At 41.2% G+C, this 14,444-nt stretch overlaps 1 protein-coding gene across 1 annotated transcript; it reads left to right on the forward strand.

The window, feature by feature from the left end:
• Nucleotides 1–964: 964 nt before the first annotated feature.
• FTMT (ferritin mitochondrial) lies at nt 965–1,990 on the forward strand. Its single transcript, XM_040241703.1, has one exon. The coding sequence runs from the start codon at nt 965–967 to the stop codon at nt 1,691–1,693; it is 729 nt and encodes a 242-aa protein (XP_040097637.1). The 3' UTR covers nt 1,694–1,990.
• Nucleotides 1,991–14,444: the final 12,454 nt, after the last annotated feature.

Consider the following 14,444-nt stretch of genomic DNA (forward strand, 5'->3'; position numbering starts at 1 on the left):
ATAAATTTTTTTTAAAAGTTAAGTATATATGTATTATATGGTCTGGCCCTTCCACACAAAGCATTTACCCAAGTAAAGAGAACACCTGAGTGTGTGCCAGCGTGCTCAACTGTGTTGGACTCTTGCAACCCCATGAACTGTAGCCAGCCAGACTCCTCTGTCCATGGAATTCTCCAGGTAAGAATACTGGAGTGAGTTGCCATGCTCTGCTCCAGGGACTCTTCCTGACCCAGGGATGAAACTGGGTGTCCTGTGTTGCAGGATGATTCTTTACCATCTGAGCCACAAGGGAAGCCCCAGTTTATATATTTTTCCTACATTTCTATAATATCTGACTTTTTACAATGAAAATAAATTTTATATCTAAAAATAAGTCATTTTTAAAGAAAGCACTATCTTATAGACTCGAAAATTTACCCAATATACTGGCAACTATTTCCATACTTAAATTTGTAAAAATAACCAGAAAGTCAATTTATAAACATCCTCTTTGGATGTTGACCTTTATTTACTCTCAGATGAATCAGTGTTGATTTTTGTTTTACCCTATTTCACTGCCTTGTCTCCCCCATCTCTTGGTCCTTGGACAGAAAAAGGTCAGAGAGGAAGGGCAAGTACGGTTTGGCTTCATCCTTTCTTTTGCAAGTCACAGCATCTACTTTTTCGACAGCATTCTAAACTTAGATGAAATAGTAAATTATAAGCGCCCAAGACCAGAAATCTCGCGTCGACGATGGGGGCAATGTTTATAACTGTTATCAGCCTTTTCCCCACCGCGAATGACGCGCGCGCGCCCGCAGCAGCCCTCCGCTTGGAATTCGGTGAGTATGGAAGCGAAGGGGAGTGTGACGCAGTCGCTGTCGCCTAAGGCTGCGTTCGGATTCAGATCTGGTGCCCGGGCGGCGCCTGACTGCGCGCTGAGCCGGCCTGGCCTCAGTTTCCCTACTTCTAAATAGGAGAGGCCATGCTGCGCTGTTTCTTGTTCCTGCCCAAGCACATCAGCACATCGTTGGTGTTCCTGCGCAGTGCGCGCCACGGCTTCGCTTTCCTGCCGCGCTGGGTCCCCAGGCTGTCCTCGGGTTACCCGCCGGCCGCCCCCATCCGCCTGCTGGCCGCAGCCGCCTCTTCCCGGGGGCCGGCAGATGCCGCCGGCGCCCCCTCCCGGGTGCGCCAGAACTTCCACCCGGACTCCGAAGCCGCCATTAACCGCCAGATCAACCTGGAGCTCTATGCGTCGTACGTGTACTTGTCCATGGCCTATTACTTCTCCCGAGATGACGTGGCCTTGCACAACTTTGCCAGATATTTCCTTCGACTGTCCCGGGAGGAGACCGAGCACGCGGAGAAGCTGATGAGGCTGCAGAACCAGCGGGGAGGACTGATCTGCCTGCAGGACGTCAAGAAACCGGACCAGAACGACTGGAAGAGTGGGCTGAATGCCATGGAGTGTGCTCTGCTCTTGGAAAAAAATGTGAACCAGTCGTTGCTGGAATTGCACACTCTGGCATCAGAAAAAGGTGACCCCCATTTGTGCGATTTCCTAGAAACCCACTACCTGAATGAGCAGGTGAAATCTATCAAAGAACTGGGTGACCACGTGAACAACTTGGTTAAGATGGGGGCCCCCGAGTCTGGTCTGGCAGAGTACCTTTTTGACAAACATACCCTTGGAAACGAAAACAATCACAACTAACCCATAGGCTGCCTTCACAAACAGGGTGTGCCAGGACCCAGAGGCAGCTGTTTCCTCCTTTCTTTTTATATTCTTCTCTTATAACGTCTCAATAAAGTGATTTGTAGAGAAAATGTATTTAGCCCCATGTTAACAATGGCTGTTTGCCCAGCATCAAGATGATTTTCCCAGCCCAGAATGAGATGGTATAAAAAAGACTGCAAAAAAGCTACTGAAATAGATGCAAACTAAATTTTTACAGTGACCAAATATTATTCCAGACCATGACCCTGCAATAAATATCGATGAATTTCAACTCAACAAATGCCTGTTATTTTCAAGACATTATGTTAAAGGCTAAAGTGGAAACATGTGTAAGATAAATATGCAAATAACCATAGCAAGATGGAGGATATCTAGTACTGCAAAAATAATCCGTGCAAAGTACTGTAACAAGTTTTACCCTTTTCTAAAAGTGCAATCTGTTTTGAAGGATTTTGTCATCAACCAAATTCAAGAAAAGCTAAAAAAGTATAAATGCTGGGTTTGGAAAGACATAATGTGTGCTAGCACTTTAAGGGCTCTGGTAAATCTTGAAATTAAAAACAAAATCCAAACCAAAAAATTACTGGATTATTTTTCATTTAGCTCACTGTTTCCCAAACCAACCCAGTCTCAGCTAGCTTTTTGTGTGTGTTTTAGCAATGATAATATAACCATACCTATATATCTGATAATAGACTATACAGCCTCCCTTTTAACATACTGAAAAGAGTGAATACACTGCAGAAAACACGTTCCTGTGGCCTTTAAAATGAAGCTGAAAGAACATTAGGATGGAAAAGTCAAGAAGGGATCCAGAGTAAAAGAAGCATCAGCTGGGCAGCTGTTTTCTTGGGGAGGCAGAAGAAAGGGCAATAAAGTGAGTAGGAGAATACAGTACGTCACCTACATACGAACCTTTAAGTTTTGAGCATTCAAAGATGCAAACATGCATTCACATGTCCAATCATGTTAACTTAGTTCATGTGTTTGGCGTACTTTGTCACATGTATGCATCCTCTACAAGTGGTTGTGTTTTTGTGTACTTTACTGTATAGCACTTTATAGGGTATCTTCTCTGGTGACTTGGTAAAGAATCTGCCTGCGATGCAGGAGACCAGGGTTTGATCCCTGGGTCAGGGATATTCCATGGAGAAGGAAATGACAACCCACTCCAGTATATTTGCTTGGAGAACTCCATGAATAGAGGAGCCTGGTGGACTACAGTCCATAGGGTCACAAAGAGTCGGACATGACTGAGTTACTAGCATACACACACACACAACATAGAATATAGTAGTACGGTATCTTTTTAAGTAGAATTGAATCCAGCAAGGAGCCAGAACCTGTGCCAGCAACACCAGGCATGAGTGAAATTGCAGTTTGTTCTCCATCTACATTGCAAATGGATCCTTCAACTCTGCCTTCTCCCACCTTCTCTCCGTCCTCCAGTCAGTATCTCTTCTTGGCCTTTTTGCTCAATACCAGCCCCTGTATGCCAGATGTTGTAATGCCCTACTGTACTTTTCAAGGTACTATACTGTAAGATTAGAAATGTCTTAGTTTTTTTTGTTGTGTATTATTTATGAGAAAAGTAGTATAAACCATTATAGTACAGTACTATATGCGATTGTGTTAGTTGGAATCCTAGGCTAACCTTGTTGGACTTACTAACCAATTGGGCTTACAAACTTGCCCTTGGAATGGAACTCATTCGTATGTAGGGGACTTAATGTATTTTGGTCAGTAGACCTTTGGATAGACTAAGAGTGCTGGTTGTGGTTGGAAAGATGGTCTAGAGCCCAGCTATGGAGGTGAGAAGGAAACATTAGTTTCAATTTAGTGAGCAATGGCAGTGCTTCAAAGGGATCCCAACAGGAGAATGCTGTGCTAAATGTTGAACAATCAGAAGTTTAGTTGTAGAGAATAAAAATCTGAAAACAACCTCGATGTTGGTGTTAGTTTGGGTCCTCTGAGAAACAGATGCCAAGATGGGATTAAGTACAGGAAAGAACTGTATTAGGGAAAAAATAAAGGATGTTGAGAGGAAATGGGAAAAGAGCTGGGAGAAGCAGGGAAAGACTTCAGACTCTGTGTGAGTCTGATCCTGAGGGAAGGAACAAAGGGAAGTTGTACATAGTTCTCCAGGAAATTCTGCAATTGAATACAGTAGAGAGAGACCTGTCTGGGAGACCTCCAGCTAAAATTGCTCATCAGAGGAATACCAAGCTTCTGAGAAATGGGCCTGCCTACGTACATTTCTGGCATTCAGTTATTGACTGGGAGGGACCCATAGGAGGGGCTTCCCAGGTGGCTCAGTGGTAAAGAATCTGCCTGCTTATGCAGGAGACACAGGAGACACAGGTCCAATCTCTGGGTTGGGAAGATCCCATGGTGAAGGAAATGGCAAACCACTCTAGTATTCTTGCCTGAAGACTCCCATAGCAGACAAGTCTTAGCAGGTTAGTCCATAGGCTTGCAAAGAGTTGGGCACAATTGAGTGACAGCATGGCCAAAGGACGTGCAGCCTTGCAATAAACTAAGGGGTGGATCGATTTTAGAGCACAGCAACTTGGGCCTTTGGCAAATTGTGCACCCTTCAGTACCAGATTTGAGAGCTACACACACATGACTGCACAAACTCAGGAAAACAATTTAAATTAAAACCGCATACTTGGAAATGTTCTGCAGCTATTAAATATGATTTTGTCAAACACATACTGAGGTGGACAGAAATTCACAATGTGTTATCTTAAAAATAAGCATATTGCAAGGTAGGGTTATATTATATAATTGCATATATATATAGACTTCCAGGGGAAATTATGTAAAATATATGCATATAAAATGGAAATATATATACCAACAAATGTAACTGGAAAATCTCTTAGTGATGTTGTGTTTGATATTTATTTTCTTTAGCTGCTTGTCTTTTAAAAACAAATTTCTTATCATGGGCACCAATCATCATAATGATAGAAAAGTAAAGCTATAAAATAAAAATAAAGCAAAAAGGGCTGAACCATGGTGAAACCGAAGAATATAGAAACAAAGACATGCTGGAGAGAGTTTAGAGATAGAATCTTTTTAATTTTGCAGATGCTTCAGTGAAGAAAGTTCAGAAATGGGGTATAGGAAGAAAATTAGTAGAGTTCAAACCAGAGAATAGACAAGTTGAAAAAAAGCAGAAATCACAACAAGAAGAATAATTGAGGTTGGAGAGTCCATGATGATTTGCTTTTGATTATGTGGATCAATCTCACTATACAGTCTATGCTTAGGTTGGTTTATCTTGCCTCACAGGAGTGCTGTTACATTTCTGCAGAAAATGTCCTCTTCAGTTCTTCTAAATGAGTGTATTTCAAACTGCATATTGCGGCCTATAGATGTGTCATGAGATTAGTGAGTTACTATCCATCTTTTGTTAATAAAATAGAATTGAAGTGAAAGTAAGTGAAGTAAGGATATTGTCTCCTGAAATTCTTAGTGTGTGCATGTTTTCATGTATTTACATCTTGGATAGTGATATTTCTTATTCTGTGTTGCTGTCAAAAACATCAGTAGCCATTATCCTAGAAAATTATTATACATTCCCATCTCAAATCTCTCAATCTCCTCTCCTTCCACACTGTCATTTGATAATCCTCTTATTTCACTGAAAATTCAGAAGTAATCACAGAAGAACTTCACATATTCTCCTCGTTGAATTGATTACGTATTTGCCCCTGTGTCACATACAAAGCACTTTATTCTGCTACAAAGGTTGATGTATATATTTTGCTTTCTAAAACCAATCTCCTGCTTTGCCCTGAGTCCCAACCCTCCCACACACTCAAGCACAAAAGGCCATCACACCTACAATTATCCTCTCACTTTCTATTGGTTGGTTCCCATGAGAAACAAAAATAGTGTTATTTTTTTCTAATAAAAAATTTCACCTTTGGACCTACCTTTTTACTTTTAGCAAACACTAAGTTACCGCTCTCTCTTTTACAATGAAAGTTCTTGAAAAAGTTGTTCCTGCTTCTTGGCATCAATTTTTCTGTTCTCTTTGGTACCTCCCAAGTAAGGCTGTGTTCACTGTTCACCACACCAACCTTGTTTTGTTCTGTTTTGTTTTTTGTCAAGATCATCAGGAATGAACATTGGAGTACATGTGTGCTTTTCAATTATGGTTTTCTCAGAGTTGATGCCCAATAGTGGGATTTCTGGGTCATATGGTAGTTTTATTCCTAGTTTTTAAAGAAATTTCCATACTGTTCTCCACAGTGGCTGCACCAAGCCACATTTCCACCAACAGTGCAAGAGGGCCCCCTTTTCTCCACATCCTCCCCAGGATTTATTGCTTGTAGATTTTTTTATATTGCTCACTCTGACTAGTGTGAGGTGATACCTCAGTGTAGCCTTGACTCACATTTCTCTAATAACTAGTGATGTTGAGTAGCTTTTCATGTGCTCTCTGGCCATCTGTATATCCTTCTTGGAGAAGTGTCTGTCTAAGTCTTACACCCATTTTGTTTAACAGTAGCTAGGACATGGAAACAGGCTGGACGTCCATTGATAGATGAATGGATAGGGAGGATGTGGTCCATATGTAAAATGGAATGCTATTCAGCCATAAAGAGGAATGCATTTGAGTCAGTTCTAGTGAAATTGATGAACGTAGAGTCTGTTATGCGGGATAAAGTAAGTCAGAAAGAGAAAAATAAATACAATATATTAACACATATATATGGTGGGCGGCCGTCTATGGGGTCACACAGAGTCGGACACGACTGAAGCGACTTAGCAGCAGCAGCAGCAGCATGGACTCTAGAGAAAATGGTGTTGATGCACCTGTTTGAAGGGAAGGATTGGAGATAGAGAATGGACTTTTGGACACAGTGAGGGAAGGAAAGAGTGGGATGAATGGAGAAGGTAGCATCAGCATATAAACACTACCATGAATAAAACAGCTGGTGAGAATCTGCTATATAATATAGAGAGTCCAACCTGGTACTTTGTGATGACCTAAAACAGATGAGAGGGAGGCTCAAGAGGGAGTGGATATATGTATAATTATGGCTGATTTGCACTGTTGTATGGCAGAAGCCAATGTAACATTGTAAAGCAATTATCCTCCAATTAAAAAAATTAATTAGATATGTAAATTTTATTGATATTTCCCCTTAGATGATTCACTGATGTTGCTTAGTCTCTCAGTCATGTCTGACTCTTTGCAACCCCATGAACTGCAGCATGCCAGGCTTCCCTGTCCTTCACCATCTCCTGGAGCTTGCTCAAACTCACGTCCATTGAGTCTGTAATGCCATCCAACCATCTCATCCTCTGTTGTCCCCTTCTCCTTATGCCCTCAATCATTTCCAGCAACAAGGTCTTTTCTAATGAATCAGCTCTTTGCATTAGGTGGTCAAAGTATTGGAGCTTAAGCTTCAGCATCAGTCCTTCCAATGAATATTCAGGACTGTTTTCCATTAGGATCGGCTCGTTTGATCTCCTGGCAGTCCAGGGGACTCTCAAGAGTTTTCTCCAACACTACAGCTCAAAAGCATCAGTTCTTCTGCACTCAGCCTGAAAAACCATAACATTGACTAGATGGACCTTTGTTGGCAAAGTGATGTCTCTGCCATCTAGGTTTGTCATAGATTTTCTTCCAAGGAGCAAGCATCTTTTAATTTCATGGCTGCAGTAACCATCTGCAGTGATTTTGGAGCCCAAGAAAATAAAGTCTGTCACAGTTTCCATTGTTTTTCCATCTATTTGCCATGAAGTGATAGGATTGGATGTCATGATCTTAGTTTTTTGAATGTTGAGTTTTAAGGCAGCTTTTTCACTCTTCTCTTTCATTTTCATCAAGAGGCTCTTTAGTTCCTCTTCACTTTCTGCCATAAGGGTGGTGTCATCTGCATATCTGAGGTTATTGCTATTTCTCCTGGCAATCTTGATTCCAACGTGTGCTTTATCCAGCCCTGATTCCACGTGCTGTACTCTGCATAGAAGTTAAATAAGCAAGGTGACAATATACAGCCTTGATGTACTACTTCCTCAATTTGGAACCAATCCATTGTTCCATGTCTGGTTCTAACTGTTGCTTCTTAATCTGCATACAGATTTCTCAAGAGGCAGTTAAGGTGGTCTGATACTAAATATGAAATGTCTATGAAACATAGACATCAAAAACATACACTTGATTTCACCATCCTCCACAACCTAGTTAAAATCTTTTGCTTAATAGTAAAAGAATATTCCATTCTACCAGTTTCTAGGGTCTTGTCATTCTTGACCACTCGCTTTCTCTCATACCTTCTACCAGACATTCAGCAAAATCCTGAATCTTACCAATGCTAACAATTTTCCTCTTGCCCCTTTAGTACAAACTCCTGTCTTTTTATCCCCCTGCATTATTTTCTGTAACACTGGTTACCTGAAAGTTATCCACATAGAGATCATAAGTAAAATTGAAAAGGCTGAAATGACAAAGAAGAGACGATATATTAATAAAAAGAAAGACAGCAGAGGGAGGTCCAGACAGAGACACTTGGAAAATTAAAGTAGCTCTATATTTAGGGGATATTAGATGAAGAAACCTTGACAGGATACAGAAAAAGAACATAAAAATATCAAAACCAAAAAAGAAAAACAACACTTGTCTTGGAAGTCATGATAGTAGAGAGAGTTTCCATCAAATGCTATAGAACTTAATTAGGTTGTGGGTTGAAAGGTATCAAATTATATTCTATTTAAAATTATTACAAAATAGTGGCTATATTTCCCTGTGCTGTAAAATATATCCCTGTTGGGTTTTTGGTGTTGTTTTTTTTTTTTTTCCACAAAGCAGATTGTGTCTAAAGCCCATATCCCTATCATGCCCGTCCTTCCTCCCCTCCCCCCACTGGTAACTATTAGGTTTTTTTTTTTTTTACAATGTAAATCATTAATTCTTCAATTTAAAAAAGGGACATCAGAGTTGGCAAATCAGTAACCCATTTGTTATTTCAGAATAGTGGCTTTAGGAGTGGTGGAGATAGAAAGCCATATTCATGGGGGTAAACAGGTAGAGAATATAGAATTCTTATTTGAAAAGTTTTTATTTTTTAAGTAATTGAAGCTACTAGAGGGTACAGAATGGCTATCAGTGCTTTCAGGACAAGAGATGCTAGTAAAAAGAAAAGATTTGAGAAGCAAGTGATAGAGTGAGGTTCTAGTGGAGAATGGAGCACGAGATTTAAAAAAAAAACCTAGGTATGACCTGGAAAGACACGTCCTCCAAAAACAGAATGAATAAAAGAGGAAGAAATTAAACTTTAAGAAAATAAACTTTAAGATGAAAGTGAAAGTCACTTCACTCTGGCTGAACTCAAACTTCCAAATAAAGTGAGGCAGGAGATAGATGGCTCTCAGGCTGAAAAGCTGGAGTTTGTGCCCTGTGGACAGATACTCCAAGATGAAGAAGAGAAGGGGCTAAGCCCTGACCAGATGAAAGACCACATTTCTCACTCTTGAAGTCCAGGAGACCTTCCCACCTACACACGCACAGAAAGGCTTCTTGAAGGTCAAAAAGCAGAGTAGTGATGTCAACCAGCCCATAGGCCTCTTTGCTAGAATCCATCCTAAGAGATCCATCAGCACATGTGGGAGGACCCTGAGATATACCAAATACAAACTCAAAACCAGGCAAAGCAAGATGATTGGCAGAAAGAAACATAGAAATGCCCCACAAAGGTAATTGAAACTACCAGGAGGGCAGAACTCTCTCTGAGCCCACCTGTGTATCTATCCACATGTACCCTTTTTCCTCTTAATAAGCACTTTACTTGCTTCTTTACATCCCATCTCTATGTGAAAATTCATTTCTACACAGCTGACAGGCAAGGGCCTTGTCACTGGGCCCTGGTCTCTGGTGGTCTAGAGGCTAGGATTCAGCATTCTCACTGCCTGACTTCAACCTCTGGCCCAGAACTAAAATCCTGACTTCAAGCAACTGCAAGTCAAGGCCACCCAGGATCAAAAGTAGCAAATGAGATCATCTACTGAGATATAGCTACCTCTACCTAGAAATATTTTAATTAGCTTTGTTGCAGGAAGGGGGACCCCTTCCAGAGCCTGAAACTGGGCTCTTGTCTAACACTCAGAAATGAATTGTCCAAGGAGCACATGTGCTGACAAATCAAGCAATTTTACTGGGAAAGGGCACCCAGATGGAGAGCAGTAGGGTAAGGGAAACCAGGAGAACAGCTCTGCTAGCAGTCTCGGGTTTTATGGTAATGGGATTAATTTCCTGGTTGTCTTTAGCCAATCATTCTGACTCAGAGTCCCTCCTGGTGGTCCACGCCTTGTTCAGCCAAGATGGATGCCAAGAAGAATTCTGGGAGGTGGTCGCATATGTGGTGTCTCTTTTTGCCCTTTTCTGAACTCTTGCGGTTGGTGGTGGATTATTAGTTCTGTGTTCCTTACCAGGACCTCCTGTCATAAAATAGCTAATGCAAATGGTTACTACAGTGCCTGGCCAGGGTGGGCAGTTTCAGTCAGAGTGCTTCCCTTAACAGTTTTATTTACCAGATATTATTACAAAATAGTAAATATAAGTCATTTTACAGATGGGATATAATCTTTACTCTTTGTCTAATATTTATTAAAAAAAAAAAAAAAAAAACCTACAAGTCAAAAAGCATGTGCCTGGAGCTGAACCAAGTGGAAACTAGATTTCTAAACAAAAACCTAGTATAGAAAAGAAATGACTCCAAACACCTAAATATCCTGAGACATTGTTTTACTCTTGAACACAAACACCCAGTGATGCCAAGATCCAAGGCCTTCAGGTTGGCGGGAAAATATAGCATATTCCCCTGAACATTAGCATCTATTGTAAGTCATCGTCCTTCACATGCAATTGTTAATCAGGTTTTGCACATTTCCTTTGAAAACTTCCTTGGAGAAGCACTTAGTCTGCAAGACAAAATATCTCAGGACAGAGTATATACATTTCTTACTGAAATTTGACCCAGAGTTTCTGAAGCCAATGTTCACTTGACTTTTTCAAAAGTTGGACTTCACCTTCAAACTTTCCACTCTCAAATGAAAGACATCAGAGAAAACATTCAGCACCACCACTGTCACAAAGAAAGGTGAGGTGTCCATGGTGGAGAAAAGGGAGCATGAGATGCTTCAAGAGTGCTCCAAGAGACACACTCAGAAAGCAGACAGCTAGAAAACACACACAACTGCTCATCAGACCTGACCAGGGTGGTATCTCTGCTCACAACAGACTATTAAACATAATCTGCCATGGGCACTCAGTTTATGAAATCAGGAAGGTGCACAGACTTTGGCATGTGTTAGATTTCCTAAGCTCCATATTTCTATCAAGTAAGTTTAAGACACTTTGTTGGGTATATTTGTTTTGGAATGAGCAAAACGATGCACGTGTATGTGCGTGCAAAGGCAGGGGCTCTCCCAGGCTGGGTGAGAATGCCCAGCAAGGAGTGACTGCCTGAGAGTTTTCAGAGAACAGACCATAGACATGCACTCAGGGCTGGACTCCTTCCAAGCGGCCTGGCCAATTTCCCAGTGCAGATGGTGGCCAAACAATCTCCTGAGAGAGATATCTAACGCTTTTGGACAAACCTTAGTCTCTCTCAAACCCGCTGAGCACCATGTTTTCATAGACTGAATTAGCAAAAAAGAATTCCCCCTACCATAAAAGGACTGTTGGACTAATAAAATGCTATTTCATGACCTATACACAGATCCTAGATAGTGTAGTCTGGTTATTAATAGCCTGCACTCAAGAATTCAAAATACTTGTATGAGAATAACTGCTCTACCACATACCAAATGCATGATCTTGGGAAAAGACGTTAAATTTTCAGAGACGGATTTCCCTCTCCCATGACAGCCTATTGCAATGTTTATTGGGGGACTAAATGAAATAAAGAATATAAAGTGGAGTGAAAGTTGCTCAGTCGTGTCCAACTCTGCAACCCCATGGACTGTAGCTCAATGCCAGATTCCTCTGTCCATGGGATTCTCCAGGCAAGAATACTGGAATGGGTTGCCATTTCCTTCTCGAAAAGAATAGATAGGTCAGCACATTTTCTGGTACACGGCAAATGCTCAGTAAATATTAGCTGCTTAGAATGGGTGTTTTTAAAAGGGAGAAAATTTTGTCAGTGTATTTGTGAGTATGTTTGCTTGCATATGCAAAGACTACCTCTGGAAGGATAATGTCATTTGCCCTCAATGAAGAAAAAACCTGGTAGTTGGGAAAACAGTACTAGTAAGACTTTTTCATTGTGTAGGCCATTTATGTCTCTTTTTTCAAAGAAATAAAACACTTTAAATCTCAATGTTCTTAATGTTTTAAATTTCAGTGTTAAATAAATATTGGCTTTACCATTTTTTTTCATTTCCCTTTACATTTATAACCAACAGTAAGGGAGTATTTCATGTTTTTCCAAAAAATATTTAAAGGTTATATAATAATCATAATTTTCCCAGTGATTATTAAGATCACTTTGGATGGTTTCAACTTGCAAGATCATTTTTATGATCCTGTACTGCCTTGAAAAATAAGAATTATCTGTATATCCACCAAAGCAGAAAACCAATTTTTCTGTTGAGAGTGTCATTCTAAAAACACTTTTTCTGATTTTTGTCAGGCATTTCATTCATTTAATAAGTATCTTTGCATTATTATAGATAGTAAAATAGGAACCAATTTATTGTGAATTCAAGAAAACTAGAAATAGAGACAGTGTTCTTAAAGTTTAATAACACTAAGTACTATCAACATTGTACTGTGTGATTTATGAAGAACCTTCACATAAAATTAACTTATTCCCTATACCACTGTCTATTATCCAGGAGCAGACTCCTTTGTGATGTTGCATTGCTCTTGGGAAAAAGGCAAAAGTATTTAATTTAGCATGACTGGCCCTGTCTAGTCTGCCTCATTAACTTCATATCCCACCTCCGTGCCCTCTCCACCCCAGCTGCACTGGCATTATTTCAGTCTCTAGATTCACCAGGCACACTCATGCCACAGCCTCTTGCCATATTGCTCTGTTTGCCTCCTTCCCTTTTCCATCAACTCACCTCCTACTTACTCTTCAATTCTGCAAGTGTCACTTATGCTGGGAGGAGATCTTTGGTTTGCCCCTTTCAGAACTGCTTTCTCTCTTCTCCCCCTCTCTCCATTCTTACGTGCAAGGACATAACAAAGGGCTCAGTTTCCCTGCAGTCCCATCAAGGTATTTGTTCTCCCAGCTCCCTCCTTTCAATGTCACTGCAGGTCTGCAGCATTCCTCCACAGACTCAATGCCTCCTGTGAGGAAGGCAGCTCCCTCTACTTAGCCACTCTCTCTCTAGGCTCTAATAAGCCACTCTATCTCTTGCTGTATTAGGCCTGGGGTGGAAATGTCCAATCCCTGCCCTACTCCCCCACCACTTATTTATAAATAGCTGCTTTATTATACTCTCTCTGAATTATCTTATTTGTGCCCTGTATCAGGATCCTGACTATAATCTTGTTCCCAGTCCTCCTAATAGTTCTTTCTCCAACATGATCTCCTAAGACTTATGCCCTCATGCTAGTCCAAACACCGTACAGTCTTGACTGCAATATACTAGACTGCTTACAGCTCCCTGTTGTTCAGTCGCACAGTTGTGTAAGATTCTTTGAGACCCCATGGACTGCATCACCCCAAGCTTCCTTGTCCATCACCATTACCTGGAGCTTGCTCAAATTCATGTCCATTGAGTTGGTAATGCCATCCAACCATCTCATCCTCTGTCGTTCCCTTCTCCTCCTGCCTTCAATCTTTCCCAGCATCAAGGTCTTATCCAATGAATTGGCTCTTCCAATTAGGTGGTAAAGCATTGGAGATTCAGCTTCAGCATCAGCCCTTCCAATGAATATTCAGGACTGATTTCCTTTAGGATTAACTGGTTTGATTTCCACACAATCCAAGGTACTCTCAAGTCTTCTGCAACATCATAGTCCAAAAGCATCAGTTCTTCAGCGTTCAGCCTTCTTTATGGTCCAACTGTCACTTCAATACACAACTACTGGAAAAACCATAGCTTTGACTATATAGACTTTTGGTAGAAAAGTAATGTCTCTGCTTTTTAGTACACTTTCTAGCTTTGTCATAGCTTTCCTTCCAAGGAGCAAGTGTCTTTTGATTTCATGGCTGCAGTAACCATCTGCAGTGATTTTGGAGCCCTTTTTATACTTCATCTCAGTTCAGTCACTCAGTCATGTCCAACTGTTTGCGACACCATGAATTGCAGTACAGCAGGCCTCCCTGTCCGTCATCAACTCCCAGAGTTCACCCAAACTCATGTGCATCAAGTTGGTGATACCATCCAGCCATCTCATCCTCTGTCATCCCCTTCTCCTCCTGCCCCCAATCCCTCCCAGCATCAGGGTCTTTTCCAATGAGTCAACTCATCGTATAAGGTGGCCAAAGTATTGGAGTTTCAACCTCAGCATCAGTCCTTCCAATGAACACCCAGGACTGGTCTCCTTTAGGATGGACTGGTTGGATCCCTTGCAATCCAGTTCAGTTCAGTCGCTCAGTCGTGTCTGACTCTTTGCGACCCCATGAATTGCAGCATGCCAGGCCTCCTTGTCCATCACTAAATTCTGGAGTTCATTCAAACTCACATCCATCGAGTCAGTGATACATTCCAGCCATCTCATCCTCTGTCGTCCCCTTCTCGACCTGCC

The sequence above is a fragment of the Oryx dammah genome, unplaced genomic scaffold, assembly GCF_014754425.2.
Source record: "Oryx dammah isolate SB20612 unplaced genomic scaffold, SCBI_Odam_1.1 HiC_scaffold_5, whole genome shotgun sequence".
Lineage (NCBI taxonomy): Eukaryota > Metazoa > Chordata > Mammalia > Artiodactyla > Bovidae > Oryx > Oryx dammah.